The 26227-nt window shown below is 39.5% G+C and overlaps 1 protein-coding gene across 3 annotated transcripts in view; it reads left to right on the top strand.

Annotated features, from left to right (window-relative positions):
* The window catches only part of LOC105422335 (nephrin), a 194161-nt gene that overhangs the window by 22934 nt on the left and 145000 nt on the right, over positions 1-26227 (top strand). For all 3 annotated transcript variants that reach the window (XR_016138043.1, XM_089071342.1, XM_089071341.1), the window contains exon 3: positions 9888-10020. Coding sequence is in view for 2 of the 3 variants with exons in the window: in XM_089071342.1 (XP_088927468.1) it covers positions 9888-10020 (133 nt within the window). In the remaining variant the exon portion in view is untranslated. The remainder of the gene's footprint in view (positions 1-9887; positions 10021-26227) is intronic.

Raw genomic sequence — 26227 nt, 5'->3', positions numbered from 1 at the left:
ATTAGCCGGACTGCTAATTACGACTGTTTCTTTGTTGCTGCGCTTCGTTTTTCGGCAAAACTCATTTTCCGACCACGTTGCGCCGGCCGGCAGATGATAGCAGAAAAATATAGGTAAAATGTGAGAGTGTTGTTCCATCTATTTAGTGGCTCATGTATTCCGTTTTCTACCCTATATTCCCTCTTTTTCTCTTTCATTTTATTAACGAATCTGTTTATTGGCTGTTAATGAAATGTCTTACATTAACGTTACATATATTTTTGAATAACAAATTCAAAATTAAATTCTAACGTACGAACTAACGCGGAAATATTTATTTATTAACATGCACACGAAGATTATCTCACTATCAGTTCCTTAATAAAATTCATTTCTCTTTAAGCACACGAGCTATAATTTGAAAACCACTAAGCCACAATGATGCGGTGTACAGAGGTATACTGAGGTACGTGCCTATAAAGGATAACCGAGCTCTGCTATCACGCCCTATTTTATCCCCTCGCCACCGCACTGTTATTCCTTCCAACTTATATATCAAGATGACGTCGAGAGAGCAGCGATTTCCCGCAGCTGCTCGATGCTTTTAATTAGTTTCGGGGCTCATTAATTCTATATCGCCGGGCATGCGAATTATTTCGCATAAGAAGATCTGTTTCACGGCAATATCGTTTAATATAAATATGTGTATACCATAATTTCTAATTACTTTCACGTAAATAAATATTATTAATATATTATATATTAATATTAATAATTAATAAACAATTTTAAATTGAATAGCGTTTATATATATATATATATATATTTTATATCTTACATTTATATAAGATTTACTGATGCGTTTAAGTAAAATTAATTTAAATTTTTTTCTTCATATTTATTATATGTTATGAAATCAATATATGGCGTGTCTGATTCTTAATTATTCTTAATGATACACCGCTTTGTGAGCAGAAAAGTCTTGTATCATTTTGCAATTTTCGCAATTAGTAACGAGTTATTAATTATCGAAGATCATCGCAAAATGATAGAGAACTTTTCTGCTCAGTTTATCTCGCTCTACTTGCACACAAGAGATGTATCATTAGAATCAGACTTTCCGTATAGTGTTTAAGAAATTAGCAGCTTCACTCATTTTTAAATCTTCAATCAATTCTTTTTTGATACTATCTATGTTTTCAAAAATGTAAACGCGCGCGAATGCTGGCTGCTGCATATCTTTCATTCGATGTCTATGAATGTCCACGCAAATTTCAATTATATGAATGAGTCTATAAACGTATGGATTTATACGTGCGCATATTTATGCGAATGCGCCGCTGCGTCGAGGACAGGCTGGACGCATCGAGCGGGCTCTCAATTCGACGGATGCATTTAGTGATGATGTGAAAAGGCAAAACCGATTTCATTCAGCCCTTTGGCCCGTAAATTCCAAATTCTCAGTATGAATAAATCACGGATATCTCGACTATCGCATGACGAGTTTGACTCGCATCGATCGTCCTTTTTCGCGGAATTGACATGGAAGCGCAGTGTTAAGAATAAAGTTTGAACTGAGTTACGAAATATATATATATATATATATATATATATATATATATATTGCTATATTCTGTGATATCTTGTCTATCTATACACATATGCAGATAAATGTTGATATTGCAAAATAAATTATTCGTGATTAAATTCCGTGATCACAGATAAGATATAAATAAAGTCTTTATAGAACTAAATTCATTTATTTTAAATATATTAATTGATAAATTTAAATTCGAACTTGATATATTGATTAATATTCTCCGCATAAGATTGGCATAAGAAAATAAAATAGGGATTGCACTGAGCTTAGGATTCCTAATTAGAATTAAAATAAATTACACAAACAGTGTCATTCCGTAGCTGTCATTCTATTTATTCTTAGAAGGATTAATCGGTAACCGTTATGCCGCAAATTTAATTCCGAACGTTTTCTCACGTCAATCATTATTTATCTTGGGATTAAAACGGCTGCACGTAATTTTAAAGATAGAGCGTCGAGTGTGGGACAAGATAAGCAAAGTGACACACACGTACACTCACACGGGGTGTTGTACTAAGACCGCTAAGGCTATTAGGACTTAAAAGTTACGCGGATTCCGGGGAGTAGATAAAATAAACAGAACAGGAATATAGAGAGAGAGAGAGAGAGAGAGAGAGAGAGCTCTTTTCGAATGGTCTATTATGGCTATGTGTGTAATATTTTACGGCGTCGCGGCCTGCCCGATCGACCGCGTGAAAAATCGCTTTTCCCGAGTAAGCCCTCGCTTACCGCGTCGCGATATATTTCTCAGGACGACGACGCCATTTCCGAGCACTCCCGGGTAATCGGTTGGTCGGCTGCGCGGTGCTCGGGATACGGAAAGATATTGGAGCGCAGTAAAGCGCGATGTTAATTGCCGCGAACGCCGGAAAACGCCGGAAGTCGAGCTTCTTCGAGGGTCGCGGCCGGCGCCGGCGTCACTTTATCGAAGAAACAGAAGAGTAAATGGGAGAGTAAACAAGTATTCGAGGAATTGCTCTCAACGGTTGGGAGAGGAATCCCCGCCCCGGTCGCCTCTCCGCGTCCTGGAGACCGTCATAATGTCGCATTATTATTCCATTAAGAGACAGCGGCGACATTTTCGCTCGAAACTCGACGAAGATGATTGAGGAGCTAAAAAGAGAGAAGTTTAATCCAAAGTTTTACTCTTTTATGCTGAAATAATTTACGCGACTGTTCTAGCTCAAAAATTCGAAAAAAAAAAATCCCATATATGGTCTATTTAATGAATCAACACAATAACTATATTGGATTTTATTGTCAATTATAATTTTTTTTATGTCAAATATTTTGTATAAGAAATTTCTTTTTTGTAGAGCGCCTTTTCTACCTTTGAATTTTTCACTTCGCTAATTATATTTTTCATCTTAAGCAAATATATTTAAAAATTTGATTTCTTCTTAACTGATTTTTTCTCCTCAATTTGACGGTGGGTGAAACCTTGGATAAATGATCGAGAACTCTGTGCCTGTTTACCCCCTTCTCTTCGGTCCTCTTACCGCGCGATGGATCAATTAATTATACGACTGACAATGACGGAGCCTGGTGAGGAGAGAGTTTCTTTTTGAAAATATACTCCGTCAACAATTCGCCGCGCTTGGTGATTTATGATTTCCGGATTTCTCACGCGGGCTGAATCCGCGTCCGGAGACGGATTCAACATCCGGAAAAGCGACTCGTTGGCCGAACCCCGGCGGCGGGCGGACGGCCGTGGAAATGGGATAATTTTTCGGATACGAATTCGGGAGCCGGTAATAAGGACATCAATCAGTCATGCTTAATAAAGCAGCGAGGTCGATGATAAATGGCGCAATAGAAATGGTTTGCGTTTGCGCGCGGAATCGAATCCGGAACCGAAGCGATAGCGGTTCTTGAACTATCTTGAGGCTACGTTCGTCGGGAATATTGTACAAACAGCTCGGCACGTAATTCGAAAAATTAAAGGAGTGAAGAAGGAGAAGAAAAGTAGAGAGACAGAGAGAGAGAGAGAGAGAGAAACAGAAAGGAAGAAGTGGAGGCGGACGGTTAGAACGAAAGAGGAAAGGATTTACGTTACTGTGGATGAAAGGGCGGCCGTGTATATATAGATTTACCAGGTCGGTGCTGAATAATGCAGTCTCTGACGTGATCTTTGCCATTTTCTCAGATACAATTTCTCGTGGAAAGCTCGGGCCCCACGAGACAGAGGAAGAAAGAGAAAGACGCCCGACCCACCTCAATTACATCGATTCCTTTCTGTTTGCTCTTTATAACCAATCTCTTGAGTATACGTTCCTTTTCTTTTCGTGGTCACTATGAGAGAATGAGACTGGAAAGGAGTGTATATAAAAGAAGTATATAGGATGGAAAAAGACAGGAGAATACGAGAACGAGAATCGTCTCGCCGTTTTTCACAAATCAACCACTGGAAATGAAATTCGACAGCGTCGCGGTTTTTTAATAAATCTTTATATCGTAGCACAGAGGAGAAACTTTAACCAATATTTGCATTACGTTCGCATAGACTCCAAAATGGTGTATCTTTTAACGTGATTAAATGTATCGCGATATACGTCCGAGCAAATATGCAAAGTGTATAAGACATACATTTTAATTGTTGTTAATTTTTCAAGTCAGTTGAAAATTTAAAGACACATTTACCGTTTAATTTGTCAATGAACGTGTAACACGAATATTTTTCCTCTTCTTTATCCTAATCATCCTTATTAATTTTGTTTTAAAACTTTAACAATTATTAATTTTGCTATGTCATTTGTTTTACTTACTTTTATCTGCCGTTCGCATGTGACGTTGCCACTTTGTTAATAGGTTCTTGTAACTCTCTCCGCTAGACTTTTCGCAGATTTTCCCTAGAAGCTAAATAAATCTTCCGTTTTAGTCGCGCAAAGATTTATGCGACACGGGAGAGACATATCCGAGCGAAAACTTAAGCCGCCTTAGCAAAATATTCATCTATTCGCCGGAAATGAATTTCGTACACGAAGCTCTTACAATACCGCGAGCCGTCGAAGCGGTATTGCGACGAGCTCGCGGCAATGCCGGGATTTCCTTTGGCGCGATTCCGCGGCGCGTCGAAAGTTTCAGGCCCTTTGTCACAACGGGCTCCGATTCAGCATTTCGCGTCCACGCCTTTGCAGGCGGCGCGCCTTTTCTCAAAACTTTCATCGTCTTCTTGCACATCTCGCGCTCTTTCAAACGCGTCGTTTCCCTTTGCTGCAAAATAGGATCCTCTAAAAGCCGATTTTTGCAGGCGATCATGCATCCCTTTGCCGCGAGGCGTTTCGTATCGACGAGAGTTATGTGTGTGTGTGCGTCGCGTTTCCCATGCGAATAATACCGAATCATCGATTTTGACTTACATGCGCAGGTTTGTGCTGCCGTCACATTGTTATCGATTATTTGAAAAATGATATATTCCAAGACCCCATCGATCGGGGCGCAATCGGCGCACACGGTTCTCGCACGCCGAAAGAATTATGGGGGGCTTTTCGATTTCTCCAATTTTGACAGTTATGAACGTTCTACGGGGGGACAAATTTTTTTTATATTTGCAATTGATTATTTCTCATTTGAAGCAACATGATTTCATAACACAAATATATGAATAGAAATTTATTTAATAGAAATTATTAAAGTCAAAAAACCAATTCAATCTTTTCAAAAAATCCATATGAATGATACGAAATATTTCAATATATTTCTCAATATTTTTAATTTATTTAATCACAGGAAATTATTTAATAATTTTTAAAATAGCGTAAAATTAAACAATATTTTAAGACATTTAATATATTTAATTGATAAATTTCTTAGGTATTTTAAACTATTTTTAACTTTGATAAATACATCGTGTATATTTATAATAGATTTTAAAACTTCAAGATTGGCATCTAGAAACTCAGGTAATTAAGATAACCATGACTTAATTCTCTGAATCTATCTTCCATCTTTATTCTTTTAAGCATCTATCCCTCTTCCTCGTTCTTTCTTTTCTCTCTGTTTCGCCAGCACGGGTATAAGGTATGGAAAAGATATTTCATGCGGTCCATTCCTTCCGTCCGTTATTCTCGTGCGCACGGGCCGGAAGGCAATTACCGGCTGAGAAATGTCTACAAAAGTGGGACGTGCGGGGGTGGAAATTTCGGGAGATCTCGTGCCCTTTGTGCTCAGGTCGCATTTTAATTGCCCTGCCTCTGTACCCTTTTCTCTTCCTTTTTCTCGGTGCCGCAAGAGAGTGTCACAGCCAGATCTTTGCGAGCTCGAGGATGCCATGAAATATGATTATTCGATTGGCGCTGCGAAGGATTCTCCTTAACACTACAAAGCGGAACTACAGTAGTAGAATCAGTAGTAAAGCATTTAATTTAATATTATTTTATTTCAGTTACATCAATTTCCCTAGTTTAGCCCAAAACAATTGGCTATTTAATTTTTTATGCTGAAAGAAATTATATTAATATTTATACTATCAAAATTAACCCGTATCTCAAAATATATTCCAAATTAAATCTTGTTTTTACAATTTTACAACGATATACGATAAATATAATAAATTATGTATTCAAACAAGAGAAAAGTAGGCGAGGAAAATATTTTAATGACTTTATGCTGCCTTTCTTCCGTTTAATTAAGGACACGGCGTTAAACATCGAAGTTTGCCGTTAGAAATTTCATTGCGTCACAAACGCGTATAATTAATATAAACAAACGCTCAAAGCAGTCAAAAGAAGGCAAACACTCTCCCCTCCCCTCTCCTTTTTCGCGCTCCGGAAAATAAACAAAGAGCGATATTTAGTCGGAGTCGCTCGTTTTGCGCGCCAGGGTCTGGCAGGAAGGTAATTACGTAATAAGAAATCCATCAGAGAATCTCGCGGCAGGTGATCTCAAACAACAGTCTTCTGGCGAATAGCTAGCCTTCGCGGTTTTCCGGTTTTGTTAATTACACCAGTCAACGGAAGTGTCACCGGCAGAGCTTGGCCGGCACTTCCGCTCGACAACGTGCATGTAGAGCGTCATTGTTCCACGAGAAATTTAATTTAAATCGCGGCTTAACACGGCGTCCAACGGCTAGCTATAATGCGGCGCTATTAAAATAAAATGTAACTTCTCCCTTCTTGTTATTAGATAACGAAGTTTGCACACATAATTAATTTTGTCTCATAAACACTATGCGTCGCTATAAATTGTCGATGAGAAGCTTGCAAACAGTCATAATCGTCGTTCTATCAATCAACATTTTTTATTTAAGGTACGAAAAAGTTTCTTCTTCGAAATATCTATAATATTATGTATATCAATATAAAATCAATATATAAAAACATATTAATAAGTTTGTTGATAAAATTGAACATTTATTTACTAAGGTACTTGAAAATTTAAAAAATGAATCAGTAATCGAGTTTTTATTATGAAAATCGATAAAAAAATTATAGCTAGCAAAAAACGCAATTGTTTACCAATGCTCTCTATAGTCAGATGTTAGTTTGACATAAGAACAATTCACGTCAAGCATTCGCAATGGATGCACGTACTCGGAAACACGTTTCGCCTCCGAGTGACTGTGAAAGCAAATCTTGTAACCACGTCTTAGCCTCAACCACGTCTTCCAGAATGTAATCCAAGTCAGTTTTATTGTCCATGAGACAATCTCGCGTGCAATTTGTAGAACCCTTTGCTCATCATCGCTCGTTGAGATGCGCAATGTCTTTTTCCTTGTCGAATCTCGCGAATGCAGCTCTATAAAATGGAGTTCGAGGGACCTCGAGATCCGGAGTCTCGGATAACTGTCGGATTAGCATCCCGATAGTACGGCGTGTGATCCGTATATCGATGGCTCGTTATATACTCGGCTAGAAACTTTGAAGCGTAAAAATCCCGCGACGGCGACATCGCAACCTTTCAGATGCAACTGTTGCTGCGCCGCAGCCGCCGTCGCCGCTTTTATTTGGCAGATGGCGATATTTCGTTTCGCGAGATATCAACCGCAACTATAAATCCCTCCGAAGCAGAACATCGTATCATAAAATATTGCGATACCCGCATTTCCACGTATACAACGTATGTTCTTGCGTATTACTGCTTGCCGCTGCTTGCGCTCATTCGAACGTATACGAAATTATACGAGTTCAGTTCAGCATTCAACTATTCGCGGTTCATGTATACAATGTATGTAATTTAAAAGTGTTTTCCGACCTCTACTCTGTTTATAACCAGAGCTTTATTTTTTTTTCCTCGATTCGAAACTGTACTGGCTGGTCTATGGGATACTTATACAGGGAAAGCAAAGTTTCTCATTGACTGCAGACAGTCTCGGGCTCGGGTTAATGAAAAGTCAATAAGTCCGCAATAAGTGAAAAGATCGAAAATTCCGGAAACTACTTTATGTAAACGTACTTTAATTGTACAACATGCTTGCGCTTTAAAAGCCAAGACTGGAGTACCTCTGAGATTCTTTCAATATACTTTTCTTTCGCATTGGAAAATTTTTGACGGAAAATTTTACGGTACTTTATGAGCACGTTAAAATATCTTAGGTCTTTTTTCGCGGCAAAATGGGCAAATTTGAACAGTCTCAAATATCATGATGCGTGTGCAATCGTATGCCGAGATCGGTAGTTCTTACGTTGCGAATTTTCCCAGCTTCCGAAGGAACACGTACTTGCATAAAGTCATTGTAACGCCGGCATAAATGCGATACGTGTTTCCGCAACGAGAATGCATGCACGGGGCCGTTCTCTTGTCGACTTGAGCGAATTCCGGACGAGAAAGGGACCAGTCATGGCGCCGCCAATCCTCCCTCTCGCGGAACTCTCATCTCGAATCCTCGCGGAAAAATAAAATGTAAAATCGCCCACGAATTCCCTGAATCGTGTCTATTGTACGAGCACATTTCCATGCCTGTAACTATAAAAGTTTAGACAATAGTCGGAATAATGATACGGTTTATTGTCTCTTTCCATTGATATCGCTATTCGTTTTCTATGTGTATATAATATATACATATTTAAATTTCTATGCTAAACGAAATCAAAAGGACAATAATTTCTCGATTATAACAGTGATAATAATATATATTATTAATAATAAAATATTTTATTTTAAAATTTTTTATCTTTTTTCATTCCTCATTTTTCCATTTGGATTTAATTTTAATGGATATCTCGTAATGACTAGCGAATACATCTTTCGATATCACAAAAAACTTTTGCCACTAATTAACAAATAGCATACCTCATTACACTTTGCGTGAAAGATCAAAGATCACGCTTCATTAGCCACAACGAAATGACGTTGCTATTAGCATAAATAAAAAAATTCCTATCGCGAGTAAAGATTAAAAAAGAGTACGCCAGCGGATTATTCATCTTTGTGAGAGATGAAAGGAGGTTGCTCGATAAAAATCTGCATTATTGTCAGAAATGCCTGACGACGAGCGAGCGGTCGAGCAGTGAAGCAGAAAGTGTCGTGAACCGTGTTTAAGGAGCTATTTTAAGTGATGTAATCGGTTTTCTTTATGCTCGAATTAATTTTGTCGCTGGTTGTTCTTTCGAAAACCACATTATAATTCACATATTAATATGATTCGCTCTAAAGATATAGATATATTTATGATACGCATTTATATTATAAAATATATCTATTATAACTCTATTATATTTGTATAACAATAAAATATAATATTTCATTTTTGAATAAAAATATTTGTAAAGGCGAACAAAATCTAGCAAGCGCAGATGATGTACAAAAATATGTTTTGAGAAACTTGAATTTATTTATATAAATAGTTTGAATATACGGGAGAGAAAAATATGCATAAATATTTCGCAATATATTTTGTCGCAAAATGAAATATAGGCTCAAAAAATGATACTATGTTTAAATTATGTAAAATCTGCCAGATGGGGTAGCCAGAATTTTTTTAGGTAGAGTTTTTTCATAATTTAAAAACATAGTATCATTTTAAAATAATGTCACACAAATTTTATGGGTAGACAAGAATGTACAATGATTCCTTTGATATTAATATTAAGTAATCATAAGAAATCATATAATATTTGAATATTTCGCGAGAGAAAATATACATATCACGCGATAAAAATGAAGTTATGATATGATCTCGAAATATCTTGTCAGTGAAAGATCAGAAAGAGGCTTCGACATCCTCTCGGGGGATTCGAAGATTGTTATAGGCCGTCTAAAAAATCCATAACTCTTTGTTATCCGACGATTCCTCTTTGCTTCATTATTCTTCGTTTTCTGACGGCGAAGTGGAACGTCCCTCTGAACGAGACATCGATGTGTGTTTCAGTACCCGTGGAGTCGATACAGGGGGTGGCGGGTCAGAGGGCGATTCTGCCGTGTAACATACAGCCCCGCGAGTCGAATGACGCCGTCTCCATGGTGCTCTGGTTCAAAGAGGACAGCGGCGAACCTCTGTACAGGTAAGCCACATTGATATTTATGAACGATGGCCCCCGGAGCGCTCGTTCGCCTAGTCCCGACGCGAATCTCTATGGCGCCATAGATTTCTAAGCGGCCTTAACCGTTCGAAGAACCCGTCGTAACCCGCGGACAGCGTGGCAAATACGTAGATCTTGCAGTTGCATGCGAGAGATATATCATAGATATCTCTAAAGATTTTTAAAAAAATAAATCGTTGGCATCTTAGCGTCTTTTTATATGTAATGAGAATTGCGTTAACGTAATTTATCAATTTTTAAACCTAATTTTCATTGTATATAAATAAATAGAAGTGGCTTGCAGCACTTGAGCTAAAATTATTCAAAGGAGCATCTCTGAGATGCATGAAGAATAATAGCTTTGCCACGTTCTGCCTCGTTGTAGACACGTAAGAAGACACGCGTTACGTATGCGTTGCAAGGCGATTACGTGTGCACAATGTTACGTTACACATGTCGTTTTGATTTACTCGTCGCGAAGGAAAGGGCATGCGTCAGTCACGAAATAACGCCGTTATCGAGTAAACGTCACGAGTCATTTGCGCCATGTTACGATCGCATATCAAATTGCGGAATAAAATGATAATTTGCAATAACTTCGTTCGGTTATTACCGCGACGGCATTGTCCGGTCTTTATTGATATTGCTATGTCAAGTGGCAGCCCGTGATATTACCCGTTTTAATATGGATATTCGGTGAACGCTGTTTGAGAGCCGTCGCAGCGAACGCATCTCCGATCGGAATTTTACATGAAAATAATTTAGTAGTTAATTAAATTCACCGGGTAAATTTAATGCTATCGACATTTCGTGCGATCTAGCTTCTTGTATTGACATATGTCGAATATGTCGGTGTCGATTCAAGCTGCGGGTATATCATCGTCAATAATCATCAGTACTGTTGGCTACTCATTTTGAATTAAATTTAATTTTGGTAAATCTCCATCATTATTATTAAAATAGTATTATGTACTGCATTTTCCTGCTGCATATTCTGCGCAACGCGCTTAATTCGCATTCTTGATAAAACACAGTTGTTATTTAAAAAACGATAGCTGTGTCATATAGTCAATATAAATCCTTTTAATGAAATTTTTTTATTTTATTCTTGCGTTCCAGATATCTTACTTATATTTTTACATCTTTCGATAAACGTATTACACTTTAAATTCTGCAGCATTCTTGCAATTAAACAATTATCGCAGCATACAACTTGTTATTTGAAAAGTGATAACTATATCATAATTAATATATATATATATATATATATATATATATATATATATATATATACTTTTATTGAATTTTTTTTCTTCATTTTATTTTTACGTTTTAGATATCTTACTTGTATTTTTATAACAAACGATCAAACATCCTTCGACAAATATATTATATTTTACTTTGCGCTGTGTACCTATGTTTCTAATATTTAGTCTTTTGTGAACACGACCTCACTTTCATGTCCGAAAGAAATTCCAGACTCGCGACAGTGCACTCCACCTTTCGATTTCCACGTTTCCGATCTCGTTGCTTGTATATCCTGTTAGTTTACCGTTCCGATACGTCGTCGCGTATGTATTCGAAAGCCTCGAATACGAGGAGACTACGATGGGGCAAGGATTTCGTTAAGCCACAAATCGGCCCCACGTTCCATCTGTTATACGTTACTTCGCTCGACAGCCAATTCGATCCTCGTAAATATCGTCTTTATTGAGCAACCCCATAAAATCCGGATCACCGTTCGAGCTTGAAAGCACCTCCGCTTTTATCCGCGAAAAACACTTCGGTCCCCCTTTTGCGCGCGGAATGTGTTCGCGACATATGCATTTTTATATTTATTCGCCGTTGCGCACGGTTAATAAGATCGCGAAGATTTCTTTGTGCCGTCGTTTACTCTAACTCCGAAATTGCTCGCCACTAAAACTGTTTCACAACTAAAACGAACTTGCGTGTGGCTTCATACGAGTTTTGTGACATTAAATAACGATGTTGCTTGTGACAAAACGTATGTCATTAACCATCGATTAGCCAACAAGTAATTAATGTCCTTTCAAAGAACTTTCAGAAACTAAAATTTCTAATTAGCTTTATCTATATCAGACCAGCAAATAATTACGCAAGTTACACGTTGCGCTGACACGTATTCTTCAGTCTTTTTATCTCATCTTTGTGATATGTGTAATGTGTAACTTTGAGTTTCATCTTTTTAATATTGTGCCGAAAACGAGTCTATTTTTACTCTAAGCGTTTTTTTCTCCATAAAAACGGATATGGACGATTACGTGTGGAAAACGGATTTTTGAAAGAGAGCGTATGGCGAATGGTCGGCGCACTATTATTGGATTTCACATCTACGGGGTTGCGAGTTGAGAGAGTCGTCTCGGACAGAAACCACTGGCAGTGCTGTAAACAGATTTCTCCGACGTCTGATTGCAGCTGCATCGTCGTAAATAGCGTTTCTTGCACGACCGCGAATTTCTTTTCGTTGTGACATTATCGAGTTACGTAGAGTGTCACGTTTTGCATAACGCAACAGGACCGTCGAGAGCAATTTCGCCGCATAAATTTCGATGAACGGCAAGAATATTGTGCTTTATTTAATCCAGCGAGTTGTTAACTTCGTTATACGGAAGGCGAATTCGATTTTTCTTACAGCTTTTCAATAGTAAACATACCATGAATAGCTTATTTTATAAATGCTTTAACAATAGTTTTCGGACAATAGTTTTCCGGGTATAATATTTGAATATGACTTCCGCGTAAATTTTTCATGCGCTATCTTTATGTTTCTAATCACAGTTGAATATTCCACCGAGTTCCGAGTTTTAGTGGATTTGGGGCAGAGTTACTGATGAACGCAGCTCAGTGGAGACAAGTCGGGGATAGAAAACTGTGATCCCCGGGCGAAAGAGAAACGGCATCCCGTTTGAAGGAGCTGCGCTTTTATCTCGGTGGCGATATTTTAGTTTTAACGGTATACAATTGCGATGTTCCGCGTCGTCGTAAAATGTAGCCGCGGAATCGTCGCGGCGGTAACGGGCCACGAAAACGGGCTTTCCAAAACCATTCTTCGTCCGTACGGCAACGGATCATTTCCTCGCGGGGATGCGGGGCTTTAAATTCTCTTAAAGTCCCAGCCGAACGAGCCGCGTTTACGACGAGCGAACGCTCTTTCGCGAATAAAATGATACACTGACCTACTTAAAAGCGTGCGAGCTGTACATTGCCGGATAATCTACGATTCGCGATAAAAAAATTAGGATTTATCGCTGACCCGTGCTCGAAAAAAATTTAGGGCGTCCTCCTGACGTTCACACAAATCAAGGCGTCGCTTCCATATTGCACATTTTTTTATTGCCTGAAATGTTGGACACGCCATGATTATTCTTTGCATATTTTCAATGTTAATATAGATGGATTGAAATTGCCGCTTTCCTATCTGGTTCAATATTTATTCTTGTCGTACTAACGTTCCAAAGTCCGTTAGTTTGACACTAAATTTACTTTTTGAATTTACCTTCTATCTTTTTATAAATTCAAATTTAGTTTCTTGAGAAGAAATAGTTAATAAAATTACATATGATTTTAAAATTATGATGTAGCCAAGTTAGATGACAAATATTATTAAGTTGAATTTAGAAAAGAAATCAATAATTGATTAAGACTGAAATAGTGATATTGGAAGAAATTAAAGGAGATATTATATAAAGTACAATTTCTATTGCATTATTAATTTGTATAGATTAAAATTATAAGAATTTTATTATTATAAGAATTTTGCGCATTGCATGTAAAACCACGAAAAACATTTAAAATGCAATATATTAGTAATTACCATGCGATGTATAACAGGTATTAAGAGAGGATCAATAATATCATAAATAGTTAAAATGTTTACTGTGCTCTTGGGCGTCAAACTCCTCTTACACAAGGAGAGTACATTAATTAGCGGTAATGTTACTGGCAGGAATGGATATACGATAATTATATAATAATGAGAATTAGCTAACGCGTATTAATTAAAATAAATATAATTAATCATGTATGTAGATAACAAATTTATAAGGAATAATAGTAATCCAAGATTGATTAAAATAAATGAGAAATGAGGTGATTGAGAAATCAGTAAAGAAATCAATTAATACACATTCTACAGATTTCTTACGCTTTAGATTTAATTTTTATTATTTATAATTTTTACAATAACAGAGAGAATTTATTTTATAAGGAGAAAATATGGGAAATGCGTTTTTCTCTTTAAATAATTTTGACGAATTTTAAAGAATTAAATTAATCTAAACTGAATTAAAGAGGATATGTTTGGCACATCGACGCCAAACAAATAAACATGTAAAATAATTCGTAAAGCGTGCGTAAGCTGTACGAATTTTGACTCGGCGGTGATTTAACAATGGAGAGTAAGTACGAAAAATAAATAGCGGGGGGAGGGGATCTCCAATTATACGCGTCGGTTATAGATTATACGGCGTAGTCACGCACTTAGCGTCAGACGCATCAGCTAACGAGAGAACGCCACTCGGCGAGGGCGCTTAACCATGTGGGAGACTCGTCGCGAATGCAAACGGGCGTGCCCTCAATCCCCCCCCCCTTAAACGCGAGCAACGTGATATCGCAGCCGGGACGCAGTTTTACCCCCGTCGCTCATATCGCTCCCCAGCCCTCTACTTCTACCGCCACTCCGTTCTCGGTCTCCTGCGTTCTGTGAAACGAACACGTCGCGATTGCATCTTCGACGACTGCGACGTCGTAGACACGCCGAGTCCAACGGTTCGTCGTTTTACGCAGCGACACGCTTCTTTCCCTTCCGTTCAATAAAATCGTTTCTACCTCGTTGCAACCACCAGCCACGAATATAAAATTTCAATTCCGGCGGATACCGTTAAATCTGAAATTAATATTCCGATGGGACACAGTCAAATAGAATTCAAGTGAGCAATATAAGGCTTTGCAATGTGATTATACGTTGGATATTTAATTCATGAAATCTCTTTACTTTTCATTATTTTTAATTGAAAAACTATCGATGTCTTAATTTTTATTAAATAAAAATTTCAATTTGATGAAAAGATTTGTACGTCTAAATTCTTCTAGTCTATTTTTTGAAAAATTTTTTTTGGAAAATATTATATTATATATTATTTTGTGTAGATAAACTTTATCCGTGATGTATCATTAATCAAATTAAAGCGTTATTTTATCGATTACAATCTTTCAGTCATGAAATGTATTAAAGCATTATAGAAATAACTGTCATATCATCATTAGGAAATTCCAATTGTGCGATGATCTTTTAGGCTTTACGCATTAATATTCTATTATCTATCGCAGTATTACAGTGGAATTACAGTATCATTTGCAAAATTCGTCTGAAATGCGCGATGGCTGTTTTGTTCATTGAAAATTTGCACGCGTTCGCGTATCATAAAAGACCGATTGTGAGGGGCGATAATTTATGGCTAATTGTTGGATCGAACAATACGTGTTTACGTGCGATATTATAAAGCCGCGTCGTTACAAGCAATAATGCATGTTCGCGACCTTACCGATATATACGTAAATATTTATTGATGTATGTTTCCGCCCGGTTATGAAATAATGCTCGTTTAACGCTTAATATGTACATGTATAAAAAGCTTACAAGAGCGTGCAGTTCTGATCGATCGAGCATGCCTGAAAATTACCCCCTGTATACGAAAGCTTGTAAGATAATAACGTCACCTCGTAAATCTGTTGGCTTGAGATACCCTCGTCGAGCTCTCCCATAAAATATTCTTCTGTTACGCTCGCCGTGCTAGCGCGATCCTATCTTAATCCCTTTTCGTTTTACACCTTTTTCGTTGTCCCGCGCGCGCGCGCGTCGGTAATAACGTGATTTTAAAAGTAAAACAGGGTGCTCTCTTTTTACCTTGTTAACCCGGAGTAGTCCAGGTAGAGGAATATTTAATAGGAATATTTAAGTTAATATCGAGGTAAAAGAGGAGAGAGAGAGAGAGAGACCTTCTGCCTCTCAGCTGGACGCTCGGCGCTGTCGCATTTGCATTTGGTTTACCGTCATTTTTCTCCGACCGCAAAGAAAGCGACCCGTCGAACACGGGCTCTGCTATGCAGATCCGTAGAACGCGCGGGTGTCTACCCCTATGCAAATGTCATCTACGCCGCAAACGCAAAACGGAGTGGTAGTCTCCGGTGAGTATACTACACGACCGTGTGCACTGCAATATTATTGCAGTCTTCATCGGGGGGGGGGGGGGAGGGGGGGAGGCGAGATCCTCTCGCTCCCCGAGTTTCCGCGTGCGAATGCCGCGTAATTCCTCTTGGCGCTGACTAGATCAATTGCGCGCGAGGGAAACACTTGGGTGAGTTTCGCGGCAGGCAGCTGCTCGAATGCTCGAGGCTCTGTGTCCCCCTTCCTGTCGAAGGGAAGTGTTGGTCGCGCTGACACGCTGATGGGAGTAACATCAGGTGTTAACGTCGCAACTCGCGGCGTCGTCGGATCGTCAACGCGCTGTTGTGGAATTGGTCTCTCAATTGGTACGACGATTACATCAGATCTGCTGCTTCAATCGTCGTACCGAGCGACAACATTTGTCTTAGACAACTACTAACGCAGGCATTATTGGAATTTATATTTCCCGGAGGGAGGGAAAAACAAATAAAAAGGAACTTCTAATCGATATCAAATAGATAGAAGATCGCTACGTCGTAAGTTTGTTAAAAATGGTACGTGGTTGATGATATAATTATTTGAATTTATTTTATATAGAGATTTAGCATCTAAAATCCTGCTTCCGAGAAATTGATTACGTTTTCTTTCAATTATTGTTTAATATGTACTCGGTTTATATTAATGTACTGTTTATTAATAGAATTGTTTTCTTTTTTTTTTTTTTTTTTTTTTTTTTTTTCACCACTAGAATTACGCCTCAAGAAAATTCCCAACGAGAGAAAGATTCTCAATGGAAGATCGATTGGATTTGCTCAGTGTTACATTTAAGATTATCGGGGAGCTTGGATTTTAATATTTGAACGTTCTTCGATTACTCGTTAAGCCTTATAAAACGTTTCTTGTCGTCTTAAGCCTCACCGCGAACCGAAGTGCGAGCACCGGATCTAACGAAACGCGCGAGATCACCCGTCATCGCAGCCGAGACCATTTCCACCGAAGGGATTACGAATCTGACACGCGGCCGTCGTAGCCGTTTGATATATCGGTACCGCTCGCGAGACACCAAATGTCGCCGGTACCGCAATCAGTTAAACGCAACCCCTGCGCGGAAACGTTCTCGATCGGCGAGTCAATTGTCCCTCGCTTTCTCGTATCCATTGTGCAGTGTCGACTTACGTGGCGCGAATGGACGAACACGCGTGTACCGCGTGCACGTGCACGCATGTGTGCGTGTGAGTGTGTCGCACGTGCCCGGATGCGTGTACCACCGGCTGGAATTATCGCGCCATTGTCCGCGTAGTTACGCGACATAATGGCGGATTTCTCGTCGCGATACGCTCGAACCGGCAAACGGTGCCGTTCGTTATTACGCCGCGATTTTTACGCGTCGTTATCCTCCCTATTGACGCCCGCCGGATTAAAACAATCTAACCGCGTCGACCGACCGGAACAAAATCATGATCGCGCGCGAAACAAAGGGATCATTATGAGTTATTCCTGAGGTTGATTGCGACGATAATAACGGTGAATTAAAACCGAGTGGACATTCGCATAAGTGACGAAAATAATAGTTAGCGCAATGAATTTATGGAGATCCGACAAATAAATATTCGCCGTTTTTTTTTTTTAAGGTGATTATAAAATGCATTATCGAAAAGCAATACGAATAATTACATTTATCTCACTGTGGTCCCAGTATTATCAATCATTACGACATTATACATTACAAAATCCGTTGCAAGAGCGAAGTGATAAAAAAAAATCTCGTTCGACGAACGCTCGGAAATATAATTATGGTTATAATGATAATTAAAAACTAATGCATGTAAAGTCGATTTACGAATCGGTGGCATTGGAGGAAAAAAAAGGATATCTAATTCTACAGAGGCAGATTACAGGCTGTAACGGTTAACGAGGTCGCGTAGCGAGCGAAGACGTTGTCGATACCGCGGTCTGACCACACTCATTCCTCGACCATTGGCGGATTCCAATGCTCGCTACTACTGCGGACCAATCGCACCGACTCTACGAGCACACCGGTGCGCGACGATAGATTTTGCCATAACCGAGATGGGAATAGATACGGCCAAAGTGTAATCGTATAAGCTTCTCCTAACCACGGAAGTTAAGGAACTCTAAATTGATTACAAACGCTACAATGTCGGTAGAAATGTAATGAAAATCATAACTCGTCTCGCCCGGAGCGCAAGATAATTTACGAAGTAACTCGGCGTAAAGGTGGAAAGAAATGGTAGGGCGATATCTACGGAATTTAGAGATGATGGAAACAGAATTTTTTCACATACGTGTGATACATATTAATTTCATATTTCTTATGACGCATATTAATTCATTATTATTTTCACATTAATATTTACATAGTGAAAAACGAAATTGGTGAAATTCGAATCGATTTTGTTAAGTTGATTCCGACGTTCACCGTGAAATCGGGCTTCGGAAGACGCGCTTATAAGTCATTAGCATATCTGACATTATCTAGGTGTGAAATGCGGCAGCGACGATAGGAAACGTCATAGGCGGTGTATAGAGGGAAATCGATAGATCTAACAAAGCAGCGAGCTATCGCCGATCGCAGTTTCATTCGGCGAATCTGATAACCGAAATTGCTACAAAGACGCCGTAATAGGTGCAGCCACCGTCATTGAGGTCCTGCGGGTGGCGGGCGGGTGCCAATCCGACCTGGTCCAGGTATTTAGTCATCATTGCGGCGCCGACCGCATTCGGCTCGCGCGACCACTGTCGAACTGCGGAGATTCAGCGATAACTGAGAGCAGCGCCCGGCCATAGGGAACATATCGAAATCGCTCGTCCTGATGATCCACCGTAACTACCGGCTAGATGGATATGGCGACCGGTCGACCATTCGCCGGTCGACGACCTCGTTTACAGCTGCGGCCGCGCCATATCGTTGCGGTTTCCATCGGCGAGCGCGCGCGCGCGCGTTTCCTACGTCTAATAAATGATGTCAATCCCGGGGTGAAGCCGATACTATGACCGATGCGGCGTGTTCGATAAATCATATAGCCCCGTTCGTCCACGATCATATCAAGTATTTGCAATTTGCGATATCATAACCCTCCCTCCTCCCTCCCCCTTCCTCCTCCCCCCTCCCCCGGCCGCTTAGTACGAAATTAATTCCCGGACCCCGACCGCAAATGATGTTGCGACCTATTTGCCCGCGCTCGCGGAACGGATTCGCGCGCGCCGACGGACGGTCTTTCGTTTTGGGAGGGCATTTAAACCCGCCCCGATGCATACTGGGCCGCGTTAAAATCGGGATCGGCATTTCGCGCCTATTAACTTTGCGAGCCCGTTAATTGACACTTCGAAAGTCGAACGGCAGTCGCGTTCCAACCACCCAGATGAGTGCCCGGGAGAGCGAAATGGTAGTTGATAGTTAAGAGTTAGCGGGAATGCGCCCGGCACAATCGCGAATTGAGAGTCTCGAGAGTTAAGAAAGTTAGGACTTTCCGCGAAAGTTTCCGAGTCGGAGAATTTGGAACACGCGAATATTTCCATCCGGAAATTCTTCCTTTCAAAAGGTGTACGGGAGTTTGGCGTGCAATCCCTCGCGCTTTCTTCCACCGTAAACCGGCCATAACGACGGCGTTTGCATCAGCAATTCTTCAGAAAATGCAATTGACGTTTCGAATGCGGGATCGACAGAAGTGGAGGGGAAAAAAAAGGAGACAGCATTTTCTCTCGCTCGTTCGCTCGCTCGCGCGCCATCCCGTCAACTTTTTCGCCACATTTCCCGTCGATAAACGTTAAATGCAGCCGGCTTGACGCGCATTACGGAAGCACACGTCAACTCGTTTGAACGTCAAATCGATTCTTTCGCTCTCGCATAATGCCGCGCTCGTGCGCGATCTGACAGTACTCGTCCCCCTTTTCTCCCCCTTCCTCCCGACCGTTCGTCATATATATATATATATATATATATATATTTTAACGCACACGCCACACCGATGAACAGCTGGCAAGGATTCAAACGTGTTTATCTCCAGTTTCACCAGGAGCATTTTAACCGCGGTGAGATGACGGGAAAAATAGCACAGCGCCGAGTTTTACGCGAAAACGGAGCAGCGGTACGCGCGTGTATGTCATGTTACGTTTGTATGTCGCGTGTGCACGCGCGGTGGCGGTTTGCACGCGATATTTCACGTGAAACACGAAAACGTGCCACGCAGGTCACCCCAGCTCGAAAGCAAAAGTCACGCGTTTCATCGAGCTCTGATGGCTCTTGGATACGCGGCACAATAGAAACGCTCTTTTTTGGAGTTGGTTTCTTTTTTTTTTTTTTTAATCGCTGTTTTCAACGTGTTCAACCGAGTTTCAAACGCTGCCATTACCGTGAGGTAATACAGAGACGGTTCCCTCTCCATTTTATTCCGTAACTTTGAAATCCGAATCTTAATGTAATCCTGAATTAACTATGTTACGCGAACGTAGCTTCTAAGCTCAACAGTTCTAGGAGTAATCGAATTTTAAGAACAAGCTGCGCAAGTCCCTGCGATGTAAAGCACGGAGGCGAGATGATAGAACAGGATAATAAATGCAACTGATGAAGTATTAATTTAGAAAATTAGATATACAATGTTTCTGGAAATTTACAAAATTTCACGTATATCTTATGTGATGCGTAATCGTTAATAACGCACAATAAGCTATGTAAAATCTGAAATTGCAAAGAATAAAAAAATTTTATAAAAATATATTTAATTTAATATTTACATACACTTTTTTGAAATTAACCAATTAAAATGTATTTAAAAAAATCAAAATTTTTATTTCTCCAACACAATAATGAAGCACATCAATAATTGATAATGTTAAGCTATTGTATGTATATTGCTTTACTCATTATTATCACTATACATTAATGAGAATAAATTTTAGAAAGCATCCAGTTATAAAACCAGTAAGCTAGCAAACTCTATCAAAAATTTCAATTCTTGCTATAAAAATCGAAATATCTTTTTATGAGACAATGCCGATTTCCGGTTCCGCTAACGTCTTTCGTAATGTTAAGATCGGCGACAGTAAAATTTGATATGTTTCTCTTGGGGTGGGTGCTTTCGGTTTGTTTTTGTCGGCTATCACGTGCTGCCGTTACCGAATGACGACCATTCCTCTCGTAACGCGAAACGATTCGCGCCGCCTTCGTCATTCTTGGACCGTGGTGCTGTCAGCATCGTCCTCTATTTTGATTTCCCTAGAGTCATCATCGTCTCTCTGTCCCCGATAGCGATCACGATTCCCGCCATAATCTCGGATCCCGTTCCGGAAGGAAACGAGAGAGAGAGAGAGAGAGAGAGAGAGAGAGAGAGAGAGAGATTCGTTGTCTTTTTTTCTCCTTGACAATAAACGAGGACCATTTTTTTCCTTTGAAACGATCCTCCACCTGACGACTTTCCTCTTTCTTCTCTTTTCTTCGTCTTTTTTTCTTCTTATTTATAAAAGCTTTAACTTCCGCGGTTCTGAACTCCGATGAATAACACAATTTCCGATTTTCTAAAAATGCGCCCCTCGGCACAACTCGGAGAGAAAGTCCTTCGCTGGCATGACGGATGATCAAAGAAGAAGAATGTTTTCGGTGTTCTTTATATCGGATATATTATATTAAAGACGTTACTCGAGAGTTGTATTTATTCTTCGTCGGTGATCAAAGGAATCCCCCGGCGAATTCGCGGAATTTTCATAACTTCATTTATATGATAGGAATCGCTAACGCGGGTTTATGAACGTCGCATCTTTATTTTAATGCATTCAGAAACGCTTTTATTTGTTCTTACTTTCTGCCATAAATAGTCGCTTCCTTTTTTTTTTCAATACACAAATAGTAATATTAAATACCATCGATATATGTATTAATAAAATTTTTTAATTAAATCCATATATGTATAGTGTAATTTAAAGTTGCATTATACAGATTAATAATTAGTAATCATTCATAATAAACACACACCGATAGTTGCCATAGAATATTGAAATATTCACTAAAAATATGATTATTAATTTGTTGGAAAAAAACAAACTTTTATTTAAAAAATAATTTTATATAAATAACATTAAATGCAAATATACATATAAATAAATATAAGTAATATTAAACTTTTATCAGATGAAAATTTTTTTTATTTAGAGAATCAAAATTGACAAATACACGGTATAAATTTGTAATACTCTTTTCTCGTGGGGAAACTTTTTTATGCTATACCTTTTTATGCCATCAAATTACCATTTCGCGTTTTTCACGCTATAATAATTAGCACGACGGTGCATAATTTGGATCAGTAACCGGATGGCAAAAGTAGCGGTAACACCAGTTGCCATGGCAACTGAACGTCGGCTCTGATTCAACGGCGCTTCTTGCGATAAATTTCTCCCCGCGGATCTAAACGCGAGCGCGTAGTTCGCACAGAGATATGAATTTTTTCCACCGCGGGTCACATATAGTTCGCAGGTAATTAATTAGCGAATACCGTCGCGCACTATTCTCCTACGCACTGTTCGCGCATTCGTCTTCTTGCTCTTTCTCTCACCTGCGGTCTCTGTTCTCTTCTCTCGTCCTTCCTGCACTTGTACATCGTGCCTCTTATGTTCCGCAAAGCGGAAACTCGCCTCTCGGTAACTCATTAATTTGATGCTGCTTTGCAAAGAGAAAAAGAGACAGAGGGGAGGGAGAGATTCATTTCAACAGTTGTGCGTTTCTAGGTGAAATTTGTGAGGTGATATGAAATCTCTCTCCACCGATGTCGGCGAAGGATTTCTTTTCCTGAGGTAGGGACCAAATAAATTGTATTAGCCTTCCATTAAAAACAAATCGAAGAAATATCCTTTATTGCATCTTCTAAGCTGAATAAACACATCGGTATGAACTTAAAAAAAAATTTGTTGCTAAATTAATACAATATTTATTTTAATTTATTGTCTATTTTTTGCTTCAATTTTATATTACAATTCATATTAAAAGTATTGGAAATAAATTGGAAATTACTAATTTTCTGCATCGTAAAATTATTGTTTTATTTATTATTACACTTAAAAATTATAACTGAATATCAAGTTGTTGAAGTTACTTGCAGAAAGAAAATGTTGGAAGAACCGCAAACGTTTCGTTATCAATGAACGCTCTCCGCAAACTTTCACAACAATGTCAGTTTAATTACATTTACATATAAATTACCTTATTGTAGTAGTCCTGCGAGAAGAGTACTTTTAGACGATAATAAACCATCCTTATTTACGCGACTTAGCGTTACGTTCTTGTCATAAAGACTGCAACTAACGAAAAGGCATTAAATGCGGGTTGTATTATTCATAAAACTTGTAACACGCTTCGGTAAACTGTAAAGATGATACGCGTTCTATTTAGCTTTCATCAAACTTTTGTCTTTTTTTTTTCATCCTTATGAAAATTTTCACTCTCGATAAACACGTTTAATTTCTAAAATTGTGTGTACAAGACAAGAGAAAAGGAATTTATTAAAACCTAAATGGTGTCGACATTTTTGCCTCGCGTGTTTCGCCATGTCATGTTTCTTCCCTGCGAAATTCGCAGTTTGGAAATGCAATTTGCCAAGTAATTCGCTTATTTCGTTTGCCTCCCTAACCGAGTCTTAGCGCAAGTGAGCGAGCCAGTTAAAAGAAACGCGAGAACGTGATATAAGTGCCCCGTGGGATATGTAATTTTCTTAGATTAGCCGTCAGGAATCACATTAAGTTTACGAGGTAAATTAAACTCGAGCTCTTTTTCGTGCGATGTTAGAACTTGGCGCGCCTTATAAGACGCTGCGATTTTGCATGCGGAATAAGGACTTTTCTTTTCGGTTGCTTAGGTATTCTTCTGTTGTTCTTTCTTCCTTATCTTTACAGTGAAAGTATGTACCCACACGGGTCTTTGCATTTTAAATACACAAAAGGCAAATAAGTGCACGGAAGAGAATCCGGATTCGCGGCGGTTATGAGATGGGCGAAATTATTCAGGTTCTTCCCTTTGTTTTTTGCATCTCTTTCTCGTTATCATCGTTTTTACTTATCTTACATGTTAAAAAAAAACAGAGAAAAAGGAGCGGAAATACAATAGGTTTTTGAAATTACTATATACATACAGATTCGCTTTTACATTTTATCCTCCCTCTGGGTGCTAGTTACACCGTTGCTTATGAAGTAGAAGGAGAGTAATGCGCGTCGTATATTGTGGTTGCCGTCTTCCACCTTAATACAATAATTCTGACTCCTATTCGTGCGTTCCCGGACCCCGACGTCGTAAATAGACCCGCCAATTGTCTGGTGCGACTGCCGCCGCAATCTTGGTTGGAATTCGATTCGAACATCCATTTGGCATTCCCCAACGCGATAGAATTATGTTCCGCGTTCATCGAACATCGTTGTCGCACATACAATTTCTGCACCTGATGCTAACTTAACCCTCCCCCCCCCCCTTCCCCCAATCATAACGTCCGGAAATTTCTTTTCACTCATACTATCTCGGCATCCACCATTTGCTTTCCAATTTTGCCGATCAATTTATAATGTTTGAGATTTTTTTCATTGGATCTTTTGCCATTTTCTAATTTAATTGGAGAATAATAATATTTAATAACATTTACGCAAATAACATTTTTAAATTTGTATTTATATTACTTAATAATTTCGTGCTTCTCTTTTCTCTTTGTTTAATCCTGAAAAGGAATAGTAATAAAGAAAAATTAAGATATAAAAAAGATGGATGAACCAAGCGAGTTTCAAAGAGGGAAAGAGAGAGAGAGGGAGACAAAGAGAGAAATTTACATCATAATTTACTTATTTCGAGACGTATCAAGTATAAACAGACGCAAAGTCCTGTTTTAACTAAAATAATTCTCACGAATAAGCAATCCACCCTTAAGGTAAACAATCATCAGACTAAATAATATTCCCGAGTGACTATCCTACGCCGAATTAACCCGAATAAGACGGTAAATATTGACCGTCGTTGAAACCGTCGTGCTCTCTCTCTCTTTCTCTCTCTCTCTCTCTCTCTCTCTCTCTCTCTCTCTCTCTCCCCCCACCCCTCTCCACCACGACCACAGTAGAAACAGCCGACGCTCAGTCAGACTCATCAAGCGCTCGAGCGCGCGGCTCTCCCTTCGGGGGAGAAATCAATTTTCAATTCACTCGCAACATTATTCGACGTGATTCGACGTGAAATCCAACGATGTCTGCGGCGAATCGTTGGCGCTTACTCGGCCGTGACTTTCGAGGTATCCGATGGAATCCCTTTAAGCAAGAAACGGCGCGGCCGATGAGAAGCTCGGCTCGCGGATAGTTGATACAGGACGATCATCCGTCTTCCGGGATTGCCTCGAACGAGTGCATTGTGAAATTCTCCTCCCGATCATCCACTTCCATCTCCTCCTCGCCGCAGCATCAGCAGCAGCGACGTGCTCCTTTGTCACCAATGCTCTACTTCTTCCCCCGTCGTCGCTCCTCCTTCCGCCTCGTCGTCCTCGCCATCCACCCTCATCGTTCCCTTTTGTTCCGTGCCCGCTGCGCTCGCAGATTCTTCCATATCGCGGACGGGTTTGCACGCGAGCGCGCGAACGCGCGGAAGGAAATTAAATCGACGTTGATGGTGTTTGCTATTTCGCGGCATTGTGAGAGAGCGCCACGTTCGTAAATATGGCTCTGAACGGGAGCTTTCTGCCGAGCCTTTGAGCGCGTTTCGTGATTGCATGGCGTCTCCGTGGCGATTACAATGTCTCGCGCTTTGTACATGAGACAAATAATATAGACCTTTTACATTTATACCGAATAGAGCACTTTGTATCACGTCGGCGATACCTTGCGCGCAAACTGTCTTTTAATCTAGAGCCGATCTTCTCTCGATAAATATATTCGATTGGACGGATTTGAGTATCTATAGTATTAAATTGTTCGTTTCGATGATGAAAGCCTATAAATCTTGAAAATGTTGTGAATATATATTTGCATGCA

Source organism: Pogonomyrmex barbatus, unplaced genomic scaffold (assembly GCF_055798465.1).
Source record: "Pogonomyrmex barbatus isolate J1 unplaced genomic scaffold, ASM5579846v1 scaffold11, whole genome shotgun sequence".
Classification (NCBI taxonomy): Eukaryota; Metazoa; Arthropoda; class Insecta; order Hymenoptera; family Formicidae; genus Pogonomyrmex; species Pogonomyrmex barbatus.
The sequence above is the reverse complement of the archived record's forward strand: the minus strand, read 5'-3'. Positions and strand labels throughout refer to the sequence as shown.